This window comes from Condylura cristata, unplaced genomic scaffold, assembly GCF_000260355.1.
Source record: "Condylura cristata isolate star-nosed mole 26May11 unplaced genomic scaffold, ConCri1.0 scaffold00030, whole genome shotgun sequence".
Classification (NCBI taxonomy): Eukaryota; Metazoa; Chordata; class Mammalia; order Eulipotyphla; family Talpidae; genus Condylura; species Condylura cristata.
In genome coordinates, this window is record NW_004567131.1 from 13455591 (window position 1) to 13475755 (window position 20165).

The 20165-nt window shown below is 42.8% G+C and overlaps 1 protein-coding gene across 1 annotated transcript in view; it reads right to left on the minus strand.

Moving 5' to 3' along the window:
* Positions 1-20165, minus strand: part of SFMBT2 (Scm-like with four mbt domains 2) — a 166769-nt gene that overhangs the window by 11378 nt on the left and 135226 nt on the right. Inside the window, exons 15-16 of the mRNA XM_004691230.2 lie at positions 10463-10572; positions 960-1135 (exon numbers count right to left, since the gene is read on the minus strand). Coding sequence (XP_004691287.1) covers positions 960-1135; positions 10463-10572 — 286 coding nt within the window. The remainder of the gene's footprint in view (positions 1-959; positions 1136-10462; positions 10573-20165) is intronic.

Sequence of the window (20165 nt, forward strand, 5' to 3'; positions counted from 1 at the left end):
TAATAGGGAAGATGTGAAAGCAACACCAAATGCCCAAAAATAGATGACTGGATCAAGAAGATGTGGTACATATATACACAATGGAATATTACCCAGCAAACAAAAAGAAAAAGTCCCTGCCATTGCAGCAACATGGATGGAGCTGGAAGGGATCATGCTTACTGAAATAAGCCAAAAAGAAAAAGAAAAATACCGGGTGGTTTCACTCATAGAGGAGTATAATGGATTGGGGGTTGGGGGGAAAGGCAATTGTAATAAAGATGAAAAACAATGAAAAACTATAAACCAGAGACATTTAACGGGGGGTGGAGAGGAGAACAGGATCAAAACTGGGGTGGGAGGAGCACATGGGTCTATGGTGATGGCACATGGTGGGAAGTCCACGGGAATTACAACCAAGATGAAAAAATGCACAAAATGAAGAATTATGTAAAAAATAAACAAACAAATAAATATATTTTAAAAGCCCAGGTGAAGAGGTGAGGGCAGTTAGGAGTAAAGGCAATGACACCTGTTTCTGAACTCCATCAAAACCTCTACTGGAGAGGTGTGAGCAAAGTGAAGTAAGCAGAGGGAGCTGGTTAATGACAAAGAGGTGCTCTCCCTGCCCCACTCCCAGCACCCCCAAGCGCACCCCCTGAAGAGAAGAGCAAAGAAAGGACTGATATATTTCCTCAGTGTAAGGACCCCGACTGAGTTGTTCTGGTGATTAGCCACGGCAAAGGACCATTTTTGTGTCAGCAGCTACACTCTCACTTCTGCTTTACTAACTCTTACCAGTGACAATGCACCCTGTTTTAGCCATCCGCCCCTTCCTTACACTATGCCAGGAAGAAGTTTCTAACACTCCTTCCACAGCATGCCTGTGAAAAGTACTCAGAAGTTTAAAAACATACTGAGTGCATCGTAACCCTGCCATGCAAGCCCAGGGCCAGGGTCCTCTTCACTACTTTACTTACTGTATTTGGTTTTGGTATGAATGGAGCAGTTCTCTGGACAGTTTTCAGAAATAAGCACAGGACTGAACAGATTTGGACAGCACTCCAGCTTGGCACAGACTCGCCGGCAGAAATCTGCTACTTGGTCAGACGTCCGTACAATCTTGGCCACAGCCCTGTATGTTTTGCCTCTGTACCTAGAAACAAGGAAAAGGAAAGACACAAAAGCACTGTCACTCAGCCCTATCTGTCCAGCATATTCCAAAGAAGCCCCTTTATTCCCTATCAACAAAGCAGGTTGTGTGTGATTTCCATGAAAGGCGCTTTTATCATCCCCTTAAGGGCTCACAAAAAATGTCTGTTTAAAGAATATCCCCATCTCACACATAACGTATGTCACAGCCGTGATGAAACAGTAAGTGCAATAAAAAATTCTGTTCAGCACTCTCTCATTGTGCTCTACGTAATTTAACATCAAGTATTAGCAGTATGCTATGAGCCTCAAAATAAAGTTAAGAAAATACAGAGTACCTTTTCTTGCCACTATAATATTTAATTTTTGAAAAAGAGGAGTGCTTGCAGAATCACAATTCTGCCATGAAGACCATGCAAATTCTGATCAATGGCAATGTTGTCTTTATCAAGACTGTGTATCACATTGCTGAAAGGGGGCTATTTCCATTACTCATACATGGCATCTTAGTTGGCTCCAGTTGCCGTACAAGGTACCATAAACTGAGCAACTTATAAGCAACAGAAATGTGTCCCTCACAGCTCTGGAGGCCGGAAGTTCCAGATCAAGGTGCTGGCAGGGTCCACATCTGGTGAGGAACTTTGCTGGCTCACAGACACCATCTTCTCACAGTGACCTCACATGACAGAAAGGGGCGGAAGGAGCTCTCTGGAGTCTTTTATAAGAACACTATTCCCACCAAGCAGGCTCCCCTTGTGATTTAATTACTCATTGAGGCCTCACCTTCCTAGTACCATCACCTTTGGGTTAGGTCTCAACATACGAATTGGTGGCCACCAGGCCTCCAGTATATAGCAAATCATATTTGTGCAGAATGGTGACAGGTCACGCTGAAAAGGTGGGAGCACCTTTTAAAAGGGAAAAATGAACCAAAATGCACAGCAACCCCGGCAGCAGATGAGGCACAGTGGGAAAGGATTAGCGTCACAGCAAGCCCCTGTAGTGCTCACAGTTACAGGAAGACTTCTGTATTTCCCAGACAGAAAAGAAGCAACATGAGGGAGTGAGGATGTTTCTGGTATCTAGATATTCCCATTGTTGCTCATTTTGAGGTTTGGAGAAAAAAAAAAAAAAGAAAGATGTGAAGATGTCATTCTGGAAAACAGGTTGGATGTATTCTTGTTTTTACGAATAGGTACTAAAGACCTCATCCAAATAATTGTGGCCATAGTGATGTAAATAATACCTGGTGGAAAAGAGGCCTACTCAGAAATAAGTTAGAATCACCTTTTAATATATTTTTTTAATGCTATGAGTATGAAATAATTAAGACGTTTTGGTTGACCACAGATCATAGGTCTGTATTTACGCCACACTTTACTGAAGGTACTGAAAAGAGCTTATTATGGTGTCAAAGTAGCAGTACTTGTTCAGTGACACCCTCACTCACTGGGTGTAATGTCCCCGATATCCTAACTGACAAGGTGAAAACTAACAATTTATTTTCCAGAACAATACCAGGGACTGGTAGATTAAGCTAATAAAACTTGTGCTACTTGTAAAACTAACCAAACTCCAAGGAGGCAGACCACCGAGGTAAACAGACATTGTCCACTTGTGAGATGACCACATCTTTGCCAAATCTGTTCTGCCACACCTGTACACGCAGGTACAACACCCGTCACAAAGCCCAACAGGGCTCAGGAAATTTGTGCAAGAAGGAAGCTAACATCTGGAGTCCTTACTTTTGTAGTTTGTGGGTATGACATTCAGTTTCATACCTTGCCTATTTTTTTATATCCTTTTAAAAAAGGCTAAATCATTTTTACGGTATCAACAGCAAAAAAAAAAAAAAAAAGTAAATTCTAACTTGAAAAAATTGAGCTTTATGTCCCTTCACTGGTCTTCCACACCTATGTCCTCTGTAGTGCTTGTTCTTCCAGTTCTCTGATGTGCCAAGCTTGATTTTCTGTGTTGTAAGAACTAGAAAGTGATTCTTTGTAGATAAGATCATGCTTTAAATCCCACAGCCTTGTACACTGTTGATTTTCCAGGACCTATATTGACCCGAGATGTAGAAATATGTCCCCAGCCCCTGGGGAGGGACTCCTGGTTCACTTCTGGGTGATTCTTGCTTTATTACTTTTGCTGTGTCACATGATAAAACAGCACTCTGAGAATGCGGCCTATCACTACTATCTTAGAAAATCTACAATAAAAATACTTTATGGATACATTTTCTCCTGCAGTTTTTTATACCCCTACCACTGTGGTGGTTCTAGGGGTCTCTCTTCTAAAGAGCTCAGTATCAATCAAGATTCTTAAAATTCTTTTAACAATAACAGAAGCTACAAAAAGCAGGAGAAATGTTAACAGAAAAGCAGGTCAGAATTCAAACTGTGGAAGTAGGGCTCAATGACAGATATTTATGTTCCTAGACGTGCAAATTTCCAAGCAGATGCTTTCAGGAGCACAGTAGAGGATGCCAGAAAAAAAGCCAACAAACATTCCTGGGAGGCTAAAAGGAGAGCTTGAGAGGACTCAGTGGAGCCAGTGTTTTAGTAAAACACCTCACAATAGGAAAGGCCAATCTGAATTTATGAAAACTGCAGGTGCCTCCAGGGGTGATGCGTGGGCCGTGAGTAGCTGCCGAGACTGACTTGTGCCCGCTGCCGGGGCTGCAGCCGGCAGATGCCTCCAGTTGTCAGCCCCTTCGGGTTTGTCCCATCTGCTCCCTGCCCCTTCCTTTCCCCAGTCAGCTTACCGGCCCTGACTACCACGGCAGAGGTCAAACCTGTCCTGCGCGACCCACCCCATGGGGAGCCATTTGAACTCCAGAGCTGGGCTGTGACTGTGCTGGATCATTCCCTATCAAGCCAGCTCTATCCTTTCTTTTCCACAGGCGTTGGTGCCAAGAAGCTGCCTTCATTAAGTTTCACTGGGAAGGAAGCAGACCTGTAGTGGGTGAGGAAGGGCAGCATGGCGGCCCCCTGCACTGGCCACTGGGTACTGTGCAGACAAGGGTATCTGCACCCAGAGACAGCCCGATACAGGTGGGATGGGGAGATCTGGCCCTGAATGTTGGCACACCAGTCGAGTGAGGAGAAGAACAAAGAGACAAGATTGATCAAATAAACAGACTGATGAGTGTGAGCCAGGTTCCCACGGTCAGACACGGTGCTGTGATTTTCAGAAAGGAAAAGACTCGAAGGAACCCTGCAGTGTCCAGTCTGGAGCAGGAGCCCGAGTTCATTCACAAGTGTCCAGAGAGCGTCTAAGGTCCAGGCTGAAACTACTCTTTTTAGAAAACCTGACTGCAAGTTTGGATACCTTGTTTGGGATTTGGGAACTTGTATTTGGGGAGTGATATGGATGGTTAATTGTGCCTAGACTTATCGGCAAAAAATTAAAAAAAAAAAATTGGTTTGTGCCAAGTATCTGACCTGTTTTCTTTCTGGGAGTCTAGAATTTTGCTACTTGTTATGCAAAGCTTGACCCACTTCCCAATAAAAAACATGTGTCTGCACTTCTCTGGGAGACAAGAGAGAGCATAAGGAAGTCTGCTCGTGGAGATTCTTCCAGACCCCAATTCCTTTTTCGTTATGATCTTGCATGCTTATACAGTGCTATAACACACGTTAGTCATGAGTGCAACTATATGCAGCTCCCAGGTTCCTTATAGAGAAACTTGGAACATGAAGGTGGATCTTGAGATCTCTGGAACAATAGATACCCCATAAATATAAATGCAGCAGTGTTTTATGTGTGTGTGTAGACATCTACATGAATGTATGCACTATTCATGCATAAATGCCCTAGCTCTGTCCAATGATATCCTAGGAGTTGCAGCATCTAAATAGCAGTGAAAAGACTGATATCAGATTTCATTTTCTAAATATTTTCCTCTATCTCTCGACACACTCCCCTCAATGCCCTAAATCCTACTAACAATCACAAGAAAACTGAAGTTCCTTGTAGAAATAGCTAACTGCAGACTAGGCTGAGAAAAGACAAGGGGACATCTCATTGATTCAGAAAATAAAGTTTCAAAGAATGATGGAGAAATGTCAAAGGGACCCCCCCCCAAAAAAAAGAAAAAAGCCTGACGTGGCTCCCACCAGTGAGATCTGAGACAAGTGGGGCACCAAATTAAGCAAATATGCAATAGATGAGCACCCACTGAATAAAACAGGAACCATGAATTCATGCAGATATCAGTAAGTTTATAAATTTTAATAAATTGAAAGTATGATCACGAGTAATTAATGCAAACATGGAGGAAAAATTGCTTGGAACATTCAACTTCAGCCTAAAACAACCGTTTGTTTAGGTGTTGGTCAATAAATGAGGACAGTTGTTCAACTTTTTTAATAAAGACGCTAAACATAAGATAACAAAATTGACCTACCAAGAAATACAGGCAAAAGGCAGCTATAAGATTTGCCTGGCTGGGGTTTAATGGCATAGCTGCATTTATCTTCTCAAGGATGCTACACATTTGATACTGTGATCCTTGTTCAGTCTTCCAAGAAAGAATGGACAGATGTCAGCAGCCCCGTCTGAAGGGCTCTGATGGGCTTGGAGATGCAGACAGCTGGCACCATCAGCAGCACTGAGCATCCAGGTGAAGTTATGAAGCCGTAAACCCAGTCCCTTTCATTACTTGATTTTACCGTGAGCGAAAATAAGGATCTGCCATAAAGGCTTAAAAACAGAATGCCAATGACATAATTTTGTAAGCAGGATCTGTGAAGAGAGAAGCTCAAAAGCACAGGATAATGCCTCTCACTTTATCCTGTCAGTGTGAGTCCTGAGGGAAAAACACTTAACCATATAATTTATTCAATGGCCCAGCAAGGCTATTGTGAACTCTAAGATAAGGTTTTTAAAGCACCTATTACAAGTTCTTTGGGGGGGGAGGGTGGGGGGGAGGAAAATATTGAAAAAGACAATCAAGCTAGTACACAGCAGAAAACTCCCCGAGATTATAAATAATCTCTGAAGAAAAGGAAGGAGAAAAGGTAACAAGTGCAAGATCATTCGGCTGGAACTGATGAATAGCAAAGATAGCCAGAAAGATGTGAGGAGGCTGTAAGGAACATATTTGGTAAGGGGGAGACCCCTTCATTTCAAACAGCTGCAGAGGAAATTCCTGTTCCTTTTGGGGGTGGTGGGGAGTTGGCTGGGGAGAGTTCAAAGATTTCTTCCTCCTTTTTTTAAAAGCATTTTTGCATTAGTGAGGTTCCAGAGAAATCTGGTCATGAGATGCAGTCTTTGTGTCTTGCAAATTGAGCATTAAGGAGACATTGTAGATGACACCAATCTCAGATGCACACTTTGAACGAGAAGGGAAAGTTCCTGATTGCCAATGTGGGGACATAACAAGAATCCCAGAGTTGACATAAAGATTATTTTCAGTGAAGAACATTTGAGGTACTTTGAGAATCTTTGAGCTTCCATTATTTGACTGAAAGCAGAAACTTCTGAGAGAAGAGGTCTACCTAAATTCCCTCTTTGGTGTGGCTATAATCCCAGAAGAGAGACCAACCTACTATAAATCCCTACTTGGAGGAATTTCATGGCTGAGAAGAAACACAATAAACACAATCACAGATTTTCTTATCTTCCTTTTGTTTGCCTAAAAACTTAAATGGTTCTTCTCATTGAGATCATCCTCTCCACAAACTCTTTTCCCTACTAAGTTAGGTAGAAGCTCTAAGCAGGTGACAATAAACTCTTGTGTTTTTTCCCAGCTTCCCAGTTTCCTAAGAGGGTAGAGAGAAAGTTTTTGCCCAGATATTAATAAGGAATGGTGACTGGCCTTTCCATATCTTTCTATGACATTTATTCCATGTGTGAGTACACGTGGCAGGAGGAGAAAGACAGACAAACAGGAATGGTGGAAAAATAATCTCTACTATTTCAGTGGCTAAGAACTGAGAAAAATCAAAATGGATTTGGAATTTAAATAAAACAGTGACAACATCGTCCCCGTGTATAATGATCCATCATAACTCTCAGCCTATCCAGGTGGGAGAACTTCAGTGTGGCCCAAGTCTCTCATTACTCACCAAGACAATGCATGTCTAGAACTTTTAACAAAGAGATAGGCTGTGAGAGTCGGCAACGAGGCTCCTGATATCAATATTGAAGGAGAATAAACGGGACAAAAAAGGGGGTGGGGGCGGCATCCTGATAACCCTGCAGAAGCCCCCACATGCTCCTGTCAACTCTTGTCATTGGCAACACAGTAAGGTATTTGGATTTCCTTCCAACCACAGCCTTCAGTTCCTGTCCACATTTCTTGGTCATCACACTTGACCAATACACTGGTTCAATGGATTTTAGTCTTTAGATCCGTAATGCTTCAAAAATTTCTATCTCGGGCCCTCCCTGGTAGCACAGCGGGTTATAGCACAGCATTAAGAGGCAAAAGCCACTTCAGCATGACTTCGATCCCCACCCCAGAGGTGACCCACATGGTGCAGTAGACCTCTCCTGACCCACCCGCTGCTCCCCTCAGCAATGTACTTCATCATTATGCCTGTTCTGCTCCCCACTCTGTCTCTGGTGGATCCTCTCACCAGCCTTGCACCTCTGGCCTGTACCCCAGTTCTGTATGCATAAATAAATAAATAAATAAATCTTTAAAAAAGATTTATTTATTTATGCATACAGAACTGGGGTACAGGCCAGAGATGCGGAGGGTGAGAGGATTCACCAGAGACAGAGTGGGGAGCAGAACAGGCAGATCGATGAAGTACACTGCTGAGGGGAGCAGTGGGCGGTCAGGAGAGGTCTGCCTCGCCATGCGGATCTCCTCCGGGACAGGTGGGAATCGAACTCATGCGGAAGTGGCTTAAGCTTCTTAGTGCAGTGTTTTAACCCGTTGTGCCACCAGGGAGGGCCCATAAATAAATAAATCTTTTAAAAAAAAAATTCTATCTCTTCATTTCCTGCATTTCAAGTTATAGGAATTCTGGGCATTAAAGGAAAGAACACAACTGATTCAGAACATCCTGAGCTGCCTGTTTGACCTACACCCACAATCTGGTTAATTTGAGGACACACAACAGACTTCAGCCTTCTTTACACAAGCTTATTTCATGTTAGGTTTACAGTACACATTTCCTAGAAAATAAAGGGCATAAGACTGAGCCAGATAAAAACGAACAACTGAAAAACGCCAAAAAATCTTTTTCAGGGAAAAGTCTTTTCAAGTTTTCATAAATTACTTTATAGCCAAACAATGTATTTTACTGTACACAAAATATGGACATGAGTAAAGAGCCAAAATAAAAAAGTAGAAATACGAATACATATAAAATTAGCCATAGCTTATGAAAAAAGAGAAAACCAAAGGGTAATTTCCATAGAGCTGAACATGACTCACCTGAAAGTAAAGATTTGACTTGATCCCCTCACTTCTGCTTACAAGATAATGAAGTCTAATTCACTAGAAATTATATCAGGATATTTCCTCTTTAAATATTCTGAATAACTGTAACAAAGGACTGGGAAATTCTATTAAGCCTCCACCTGGTTTTCATAGAGATTATCTCAGAAACCATTTAAAGAAAAGTTCAAGTCTTTATTTTTTCCCTTAAAAAGGTTCTATAATATGTAGGAAAACATATTTAAAAATCTCTAGATAGACAGAGTTGGGAATTTTTTTATTTTTAATCCCCCTAAGGTATAGCCTAAATTCTTTCTCCTAAAATTTAAACTAATGTAGGTCAATTTAGTACACTCCAATTCATCATAAAGAAAGAATTTCCTCTTCCAGAACTGCTGAAATAAACTACATTAAAATCCATTTCCCCTTCAGTTCGATAACTACTACAGTTTTATCGTTCAATAAATGTTGCAGATTCACAATGTGGCAGCCTTTCTTGTACTGTGTCCAAATATTGCAAACATTTTGTTCTAGCACAAAAGTTTCAGTTGGTTGACAAGTAAGGAAAAAAATTCACTGAAGTACAACAACAGCCAACAGTGTTCACTTTTCTTCTATTTACAGATCAGAAGCTCTGCAACGGTACCTCTACCCATGTAAATGGCACTTTATTCTTTATTTTTTAAATTTTTTTCTTTATTTTTGTGTGTAGACCAGACATCTGGATGTAGTGGTGAAAGGATTCATCAGAGACAGGGTGGGGAGCAGAACCAGTGGATCTATTGAAATACACTGTTGAGGGGAGCAGCGGTCATGTCAGGAGAAGTCTGCTGCACCATGTGAATAAACTTCCTGGCTGGGATCAAACTCTGGCAATAGCAGTGACAGTGCTGAGACTTAACCTCTGGGTCACCAGGAAAAGCCTGGTCTAAAGAATATTAGAATTATAGGAATATTATCAAGTACCCAGGTGCTCAGTGACAGCACTCCCAAGGCCCTGCAAACAACCTACAGCCTTTCTTCCTGAAAACACTCTTGAAATAGCATAATTCTGTGATCACAACCAAGACTATAGGATGAAGGTCTCCCCTCCTGAGTTAATTTATTCATGGCAGGAAACATTTAGCCTTTAGCTAAGTGGGAAGAAGCCAGCTTGCTCTCCTCCCATTTGCACCAAAGAAAACAGCTAAGTTGTCAAGATCTAAAAAGACTGTCACTTTACATCAGAAGCAAAGGGGTGACTCAACGCATGGTATTGTAGCAGGAACGTCCTGCTGACTTGGATTTGTCATCATGAGCAGCTGCTCTGAGGCGCCTCTGTGATCCAGCATACTTGACACCCAGTTCCCACAGACACTTTCTCATTATAAGCTGCTGTCTAAGATTTTGCTAAGAAACTCACTGCCACAGCTGATATAATAGGGGACTCATTGCCTTTACCGTACAGCAGGCTGATCTCACTGTGTCTGTTTTGATTGTATCGGGCTAGATTGAATAAAAGCTCTGATCAGTTTGGTAACATGGAAATGAGTGCCAATTCTGCAGAAACACTGCCTGATATGCTGGTACTGGGCTGTTTCTCAGTTGTTAAGAAGGATGTTAGTAGCATGGAGGTTTTTGTAAATCTTCCTACTTTCATTTCCATTAGGTGTATTTTGTATGTACTGGGTTTCACCGAAAAACTTTAAAACAAGAATAGTTCCTCATCCAAACACTTGCTCGAAATACTTGCTCGTATTTGTTAAGCAAAATTCTATTTTATTTTAAAAGCCTAAGGCGTAAGCAAAACCATCAATAAATCTACAGCATACATGATGGTGATTGCTCCATTTGTTTACACTTCTCTGGGCTATGTCAAAAAGAGAAACGACAAGTTTCAAAGTAGCAGGCTAAGGAGTGTAAGAACCCTTACTTTCCTGAATTGAAAACACTTACTTTGCCTTCAGCGTCTCCTCCTGAAAATTCCAGTGTGGATCTTCCACCAGTTGTAATTCTCTTAGTACCCTTCCAGGCTTGTAAGCAGCATTGATTATCATGCTAAGAACCTGTTGGGGAAAAAGAACGACAGTGAACTTCAACTGCATTCATTCCTGCTAAAACAAGAATGCTCTGGAAACAGCCCTTCTGAAGCTTAAACTGCATTTACTCAACAAAAGTTGAGTAAGGGGACTGTGATGAAGTTGGACAGAACATTTGGCATGTAAACACTGACTTAGCTGGCATCAAGGGACAAGGGTGAGGGGTGAAATTCACCCCTTTGGCTGGGGGAGCAGGAACTGCTGGGGGGGGGCTGCTGATTCCACTAACATTTCTAATTGCAGAAAAACAAAATCATCTTCTGTAAAGAGTCACTGATTATTCTTCAACAAGATTATATTTTATGGGATTCACTACTGAAAATTTTATCTTATTCTAAAAAACTAAATTTCAGAAGGAATCACAAGAATCGAGACAGCAGGTTTGTGCCACCACTTCTGAACATACTCAGAAAACTTACATCAAACTTATGTGTAGCTGGCTTAATTTGAGGGTCAATGGCTGTGGGCTTGTCCCACAAACTCAGAAATTTGTGAAAAGATAGTCCAGCGCCATTCAATGTCATATTCCTCTAATGACCCCTGGACGCTCAAGTCCCAAGTCCAAGAAAACAAGCATTTTATCACTACCTATTATGCCATTCCCAAAAGGCCTGGACATTTCCATTATGGGGTGCCCATCTGCATGCTCTAGGGAGATACTATGTTCCTGTTCATCTTCCAGAATGAGAGGACCAGGGAATTTAGACTGCTTGGAGTGTACACCTTTCCCTAAGCAAACTGTCACTAACAGTGCACTCTGATGAGTCTGGCATGCTCATGAGTTCTGCTGTACTGGAGGAGAGTTCGTGAAGGCTCAACACAACACACAGAGGTGCACAGAGACGTAGGGGTTATCCATGAAATGCCGATTCGTTGAGGACCTGCTAATGCCAGCCCCATAAACATGCAGCAAGACACAGAACGCAGTGCACCCAGCTGCAAGTCCCTCTCACCCACAGAGGACCTCACTTGTCAGGTTTTAAAACAGAAACACCGGCCCTCCCTGGTGGCGCAGCGGGTTAAAGCACAGCACTGAGAAGCTAAAGCCACTTCTGCATGAGTTCGATTCCCGCCTGCCCTGGAGGCGACCACATGGCATGGCAGACCTCTCCTGACCCGCCCGCTGCTCCCCTCAACAGTGTACTTCGTCGATCTGCCTGTTCTGCTCCCCACTCTGTCTCTGGTGAATCCTTCCGCCGTTCCTGAGCCTCTGGCCTGTACCCCAGTTCTGTATGCACAAATAAATAAATCTTAAAAAAAAAAACCAAAAAACAGAAACACCACTTCTCACCACTGAGAAGTTAGGTTTTAAAACAAAAACACCACTGCCTCTTATGGCGACAGGACACTGTCGCTGGAGCTGAAGCACCTACTCTTCTTTTGGAGGAGACCAGTGCACTATCCGTGGGAAGGAAGGAGGGAAGTATGTTGCACAATTTGCATGCCAGTTTTCATGTCTCTGATGTGTTCCTAAATGAAACTAGTTGTAGCTCCATCTGAGGCTGAGAAACGACCAAGTCTTCTCATATTATAAGTGAGGATTCCATCTTAATACTTCTACTAAGCAGCCAGCATGGCAACTGTCTTCTCTTTGTCCAAGGCACGTTTTGCTGTGTCCCAAAGGCTCCTTAACTCCACTTCAAGACAACATAGTTCGGACAAGGCACTGACAGCCCGCCATACAGCACTGCCGGGCTATTGGTGTTTATGTTTTCGGCATTACAACAATCATCTACTTTTACTGTTTACTGTCAGTTCAATTTACAGAAGTTGAGTTTAAAAATAAATCTAATTAGAACTGGCTGAAATAATGCACTAAGTGTTTATCAACAGACAATAAAATTTCAACTGATTCTTTTCACTGCTTCACAAAATACATTTTGTGGTTGTGAAAAGAAAAGGCCTTCCAGAGTTCAATTCTGTCTGGAAATAGGCAGTAATTAAATCGTAAAAAAACACCCAATATTGAATATTGTCCCCACGGCTTTCCCCGAGGCCACATCATTTGTCTCCAAATTCAACAAGCTCTCTATAAAACTTTGGGATGGTGAGCTAAATAGCTTCTGTATGTGTGATGCTAGTGTATTATTGTCACCTGCGTGAAAATAAGCAAATAGCTGCTGTTACTATCTGGAATTAGATTCAATAACTGCACCTTGCAAAACACAGACATTCAGTTCATTATGCTCTTAATCAAAAAGGGTACCTGGATCCAGATCCCCATTAACAGTGAAGCCAATGAACACTACTCCCAGTAAACTAGTGTGATGGGAATTTGAGTAACTTAAGAAGAAAGTATGCTAGAGCAATGCTTCAGCTGATTCCTTGGAGTTCATGAAAGGTTTGTTGAGTGCACACTTCTGGACAGAAGTCCCCATGCTGACTTACAGCAGAAAGGCAACAATAACCTTTGTGGCTGGATAGATCTGGGTTCACATCCCATTTCCACCCCTTAGTAGCCATGAATCTTTATAGACAAGATGCCTGATCTACTATGCTCCTCTGTACAATGGGGGTACTGTCACTGATCTGGTTCATAATGGAGGGAGTCAGAGCATGCCACCCCAAAATATGCCACATCGGTTTAGAAGCATTTGAGCTAAAGAACACTGACCAATAACAGACACAGGCAGAATTTACTTGGCCCTCCCCCTTGCTACTCAGAAACAGGGCACAATTTCCTATAAGGGGTGTACCCCTCCTGACTGCCACCCCAGAAGGAGGACCACAACTCTGGCCACTGGAGATGTAAAGATAGCACGGACATATGTGCAAACCTTATTGGAGAGTCCTCCAATTTTTACCTCCCTACCATTAACCCTCAAAGAAACACACACCCCTTTTCCTGTGTCTTGTCATCCATCTGCACTTTACTGCCATTTGCTAAAGTGATATATGAACAGCTCCAGCCTAATGATTTCTTTGGACTTTTCACTTCTTTTCTGTGAGAACGTTGTCCATGAGATTTAAACATTTTCTCCTGTTTATCTGCCTTTTTTCAGTTACATTTGCAGGACCCTGTCACTGAACCACAGAGTAGAGAAAAAGACTCTCCCGCTATAAAAAGTATGTGATGAAAAAAAGGTAATACCTCGGCATATAAAAAAAATGTTTAAAAGGTAGATGTCTTAACATCAGTGCATCCCGCATCAGCCCATAAACTCTCAGTGTGCCTTCCTCCTCTTAACTCCCCCGCCACACACACACACACTCACACATCCATTTGTTCTGTGTCTTTACCAAAGAACTCGCCTTAGAATCTCCAGGACGTTCTTGCCTCCTTTTCAGAACCAAACTTCTTCCCAAGTCTACACTTTTATTCACATCATCAACCTCTCTAAATCCGGTTTCTACTCTAACTGGTCCACAAAGCTGCTTTGGGAAGGCACCCGTGTCCTCATTATGAAGCCCAGCTGGCACATAGACCCCACTGCAGACCCCAGCCCAGTTCTGCAGCATTTCCTCACGCGCCCCCTCTGTCTACTGGACACAGGGGTTTGTTTACAAAATGCGATGGATTGGGCTGTGGGAAGGGGGGGAGAGACAGAGTAACAAAGAGACCACAAGGAGTGTATGTGCCGGAGCCAGAAAGGAGCAAACTAACCGCCTGATGGTGGGAACACAGGAGCAGCTCAAGAAACATATTTTTCCTTCTCCCCCGACCCCAACTCCTCTCCTCTCCTGTGCAATCTCCGCGAGCAAAAGATTATATAAATTGACGGGTTATTTTCTGTTCATTTCATGAGATGATGTAATTCCATGATTTCATATTTACTTTCACTTCATTTCATGAAAACTCCTGAAACACCAAAAGTCATGCAGCTAATTTCCAACCACAGCGATCTGATTAGTTATAACATGTTGAAAGTGCAAGGAACCACTTAATAAGAAAATTATTTGAGTGCTAAAATGAGAGAACACTTCCTGAGAATGCAAATATGATTCCCACAGTTTTAGTGGCTGACTTAATGGGAAGAAGCCAGATTCCCAACTTTGACCACGGGAAGAGGTCTCGCTGGTGTAGAGCTGAAGAGACCGACTAGCCCACAGGGAAGTATGTAGAATATTCTCTCTTGAGGAGAAAAAGGCCCCTGAACAAAAGGCACTCTCCTTCACATGTTCACTCTGCTTCAACAGACCTTTCTGTTTTGCTGTCAAGATTTTGTTTTTTCACTTTCATAATCAGATGAAGTGACGCTAATTATTTTTAATAAAATCAAAGGGCTTTTTTCTTGCTTAATCAGCAAAAGCAATTGGGTTTTGCTAAATGAATGGGCTCTTATGTGGAAAACTGCAAGAGGAATAAAATGAGAACAGATTTAGACTTCAACACCTGGCATCAATACAACTAAAGCCCCAGTGAGTCCCAGAACAGACAGGCAGGGTTTTTATTTTTACAACCAGATTTAGATGGAGAATGTTAATTCAGGGCAAGTGGAGTCAAGGGTGGCAGTTGTGCAAGGATAGATGGAAACTACACTTTTGGTGGAGATTACAATATAGTATAAACAAATGTCACACAATCATGCTGTACACCTGAAACCTATACAATAGTATAAACTAAAGTTACTTCAATAAACTGTTTTCAAATTACCTCCTTTGCAAAAGGAAAGTGGTTTTCAGAAGAATTGAGCAGTCATGTTTCTCTCCAGGAATTTTGTCACTACACACCCCACAGACCAAAGGTGTCAGCGGCAGCATTTTCTCTCAAGCTCTCACATACGTAAATGCCACCAAAAACCAGAAGCAAAGGGAGATGTTTGTCAGAGAAATGAAGAGGTGGCAGTCAGTCTTTAATGGTCTGCAGAACAAACATAACCTTCTAAGGAAGCTAGAGGAAAGTGCAAAATGAGCTCTCAAAAAGCAAATAATTTTTCAAGTTATTTACCTCTGAAGAGTGTTTTCATTCTGTCTCTACTACATCTGATATATGCCAGTATATTATCTAACAATAACCACTATGTCCACCTCTCATTTTGCTGTTAGTTAAAAGAATTTTAATAATAAAAGTTCTGACATATTTTACCAAGTTGACAACTCTATTGCTTTGGCCAAAACCAGCCTCTTACTCGTATAAGACTGACTTTCCCTGGGCAACCCATTGCCCTGAGAGGTGGGGCACTCTCTCAGCAGCAGATTTGGGGACCCCCATGCTCTCTTAGTAGCAGTCCCTCCTTCTCGCTGCCACTAACTTCCCATTTTACTGTTTCAATTTGATGAAAACACACACACACACACACACACACACACACTCCCCTTCACCTCAAAGGATGCTGTCTTTTTCAGGAATTTTCCGCTTCTCCCTGGAAGACCAGTAGGACTCCATCATGCCTGTATTTTACTCACTTCAATTGCCACTCAACACTCCCAGACACATTTTCAGCTCAGAATTCTATTCCTACATGGCGCATAGTTTCTCCAAGTCTGACCTAATCTCAAGCCCCTCACTACTCCCCAAGCCCATACACGGTGCCTCTGAATTCACAGTCCCTCAGCAGATAAACATCGTAACTGGGACCTCTTCAGGATATTCCTTTTAACATTGTGTGGACTGATCTGTGTCCCCCTCCCTTGATTCATACATTGAAGCACTAACTCTTCCTCCACGGCCCGATGTATTGGGAAGTGGAACATTTGGGCAGTGATTGCTTGGATGAAGATATAGCAACGGAGCCCCAGTAATGGGATTAGTGTCCTTCTAAGAAGCCCGAGTTTTCACCCCTTCTCTCTACCTCCAGGTAAAGACACAAGAGAGGACTCTGTTCAGCAAACCAGGAGAAGAGCCTTCACCCTCACCAGAACCCGCACATGCTGGCGCTGTGACCTGGAATGTCAGCCCTCAGGATTGGAGAAATACCCCTCTGCCATCTAAGCCACTCAGTCGGTGACGTCTTATTAGAGCAGCTTGACAAGACTGAGACAACTTCAGTTTCCACCCACCATTTTCTATCTCCTATGGGGTCATTTCCCTTACTGTATTAACTGGTAACACTTTCCATTTTTCCCCCCCCAGGGGTCAGGGGAGGAGGCAAGGAGTATAGTGGCTGCCAACCTGTCAGTGATTTCCCCTCTGAGTTAAGGTCTTCAGGTTGAGGTGATGCTTGGGTTACCCTCCACAGGCCTGACTGGTAAGTGCAGAGGGCCTGGCACGAGTGTTCAAGCATTTGTGCGCATTACACTGTTTGTCCATCCCCTGCCTCTGCGGGTGAGAAAGTGAGACATTTCCCATCTTAAAACACAAAACAGGGTCCTCCCTGGTGGTGCAGCAGGTTAAAGCATAGCACTGAGAAGCTAAAGCCACTTCAACATGAATTCAATCCCTGCCCTTGAGGTGACCACATTGCGTGGCAGACCTCTCCTGTCCTGCCCACCATTCCCCTCAGCAGTGTACTTTGTCGATCTGCCTGTTCTGCTCCCCACTCTGTCTCTGGTGAATCCTCTCACTGCCCCAGCACCTCTGGCTTGTACCTCAGTTTTGTATGCTTAAATAAATAAATCTTTTTTAAAAAATACACAAAACAATGACTTTTCCCCTTGGTCTCTTGTCTTCCCTCAGCCACCTCTCAGTTCTTGCTAGACTTTACAGTAAGATTCTTACAAATTATCTACACTCACTGCCGCTTCATTCTCTCCTTCAGTCCTCTCTGGAGATCCAACCAATGGTGCTTCCATGTTCACAATTAGTGTGGTGTCACAATCATGCTGGCCAAGTTGTCAAAGAACAGGCCATTCTCATTTTCATTCTTATACCACTTCAATACTCCCTCCTCGAAGATGGTTTCTGTTCTTGCCTCCAAGACTCCTGTCTCTCCTGTGCCACTGCCTGCTTTTTCTGGATCCTTCTATGTCTCCTACTTCAAATTCTAGTGAACCTCAAGGCTCACCCCCTCAGCCTATTCTACCTACATTACCCCCATAGTACTTCTGGCATTAAACACTACCCCTACACTACTATTTTATATTTCTGTTCTAGACCTTCACAAACTCCAGACTGAAAGATCCATCATCACTAGGTTGTTTAATGGGAAAACATCTGTCAAAAATAGCAAACAGTGAGCCTTTCCAGCAACTTTCTTCTTTGACAGCTAAGATCAAACCTTGAAAATATCCATAAAATCTGTTACATTCATGGTTCATTTCTCACCATTGCACTTCTACCCCAGAAGAAGTTCCCACCATTTTAATTTATTTTTTAGTGTGGACTTTTTGCAATTGCTTAATAGTCTTCCTCTTCCTCTCGCATCCTCTTAATGAGTTCCTCCTTCATGTAACAGACAGCACAATTTTTGAAAATCCTAAGTCAGATGAGGCCATCCCATAGTCAACATTCATTAAAGCTTTTTCTCTTTCACTTCGAGCAAAAGCTACATCCTTCCCTTAGCCTTGTGGTCCTACAAGAACTAGCCCTAGAATGGGAAGGATGGGAAAAAGAAAAAACTGGCCCCCTATAAATTCCCAACTCTAATTCAGCCAGCCACACAGCCCAGCTGCTCCTGGACCTGCCCAGCATGAGCTGGCTGCTCGGGGCCTTGCTCTGGTGCTGTCTGGAATGTCCTCCTTTAGCTCCTCACAGCCAGCCCCAACCCCCACTCTTTATTCAGTAAGTCTCATCTCGGAGGCCTCTCTTGAACATTCTTTATACACCTTTCACACCCATTTTCTGGCCTGTTCCTGACATATTTCTTATTTACTGGCTTAGTTGTTTACTATTCACACCCACCAAAACATAAGCAAGAACTCAAGACTTCATTTTGTGGCTGCTATGTTCACAGTACTATAACAGTAACTCCGGTTGTAAATGGAGGTGCTTCATACACACATAAAATAATGTTCAATGAATTTCAATTGTGCACTGATTTTGTATAAAATTATTCTGTACTTCTAAAAATTAATGGCTGATCCACTCTAAAAATTTCTGACACCATGTAATTCATGAGAATGGAGTTGCTACAACTCTAAACTACAGTATTATGAGAATGTTCAAGAAAGGTATCTTGTCTTCTATATGGGAAAATAAAAAAAGCCTTTAGCGACCAAAAAAAACTTGTGTTTTCCTTTGCAGGTTGTGCTAAACTCTGTCTGGCACCCTACTAGTAACTCCTGTATCGCAGGAGTTTATGCATTACAGATAATACTCACCTGAGAGAGTGGTGTGCTCTTCTTAATGAACTAGCTAATGTTCAGAATCACCTGAACAGCAGCACAAAGACACAATGGAATATAGTCAAGAGGTTGAGCATGCACCTTTGCTCGCTTTTGTTGACTGAATGTCAGTGGAGTAAGACTTGTCTTCTACTATTACCTGAAATAGTTCCCTTTGCCTCAGCAACACCTTCTCTGTGTTATACCAATGATCACAGTACTGTTTGAAGAATAAAAGCATATTATCACATATTATAGAAAAAGCCAGCTGCTCCTGGCTTCCCACATGAAGGCGTTCTGGTTTTTAAGTAAAAATGGTGGTGACAGGTAGCCAAGAGTAAGTACTCAGAGGTCTACAGTGAAGGGGCAATCCGAGCAAGTCATCACAGAACTCCCCACATGGAGAAATAATCACTGTTTTCAAAACAAAGAGATGGAGGGAAACATATCCAAGTTGCTACTAGAACCAAATTTCAAACTTCCAGGACCCAGTGAAACTCCTGACACTGGGAACTTGCTTGTAGAGGGGTTTCTGTCCCCTCTAGGGCATCCATGATGCTAGCTCCCCACAGAGATCCTGAGGCTCAGTGAGCAAATAAGGCCCCAGCCTCGTGGAGCTCACAGGGTTTCTCTGGAACCTCCTGCTCAAACCTATTTCACAGGTCTGTTAAGGAGTCAGCAGGAGCACTCACTTACAACCATAGATTTCCATCTGTGTGGTGGTTAAAAAGAGGTAGCCTCTGGGGACACGACACAGGTCTCTTCCTCCATCTAAAGGGAGACTCATCTCACCATGATACCTTCTTCCAGCATCGTGGTCACCTGCCACATGGTTATGCTTCCTGAAACGCTTAGCGATGGATGAACGCACAAATGAGTGAATGGAAAGATGGTGTTTTACTCACTGCTGAGTGTCCAGTGCCAGGACAGTAAACACCTGCTGAATAACCACATACCTTGGGATCTGAAAAATGCTAGGGGGCCCTCCCTAGTGGCACAACAGGTTAAAGCGCCGCATCATGAAGCTCTATGACGCCACTACAGCACGACTTCGATCCCTGTCCAAGTTGCTGACCCACATGGCATGGCAGACCTCTCCTGACCCACCCACTGCTCTCCTCAGCAGTGTACTTTGTCAGTCTGCTTGTTCTGCTCCCCACTCTGTCTCTGGTGAATCATCTCACCCACCACACCTCTAGCCTGTACCCCAGTTCTGTAAGGATAAATATATCTTAAGGGAAAAAAAAAGCTAGGATTTCAGATAGATGATAAGAACTATACAGGGATCACAGGGCACCATGCAGTTCCTACATCACTTACTTCTGCACTTTTTGAGGTTACAGAGCTCTTAAGACCACAAAAGTCAATTGAGGAAGATAAAAATTGCATTCAATATATGTGAACACTCAGACTCCATC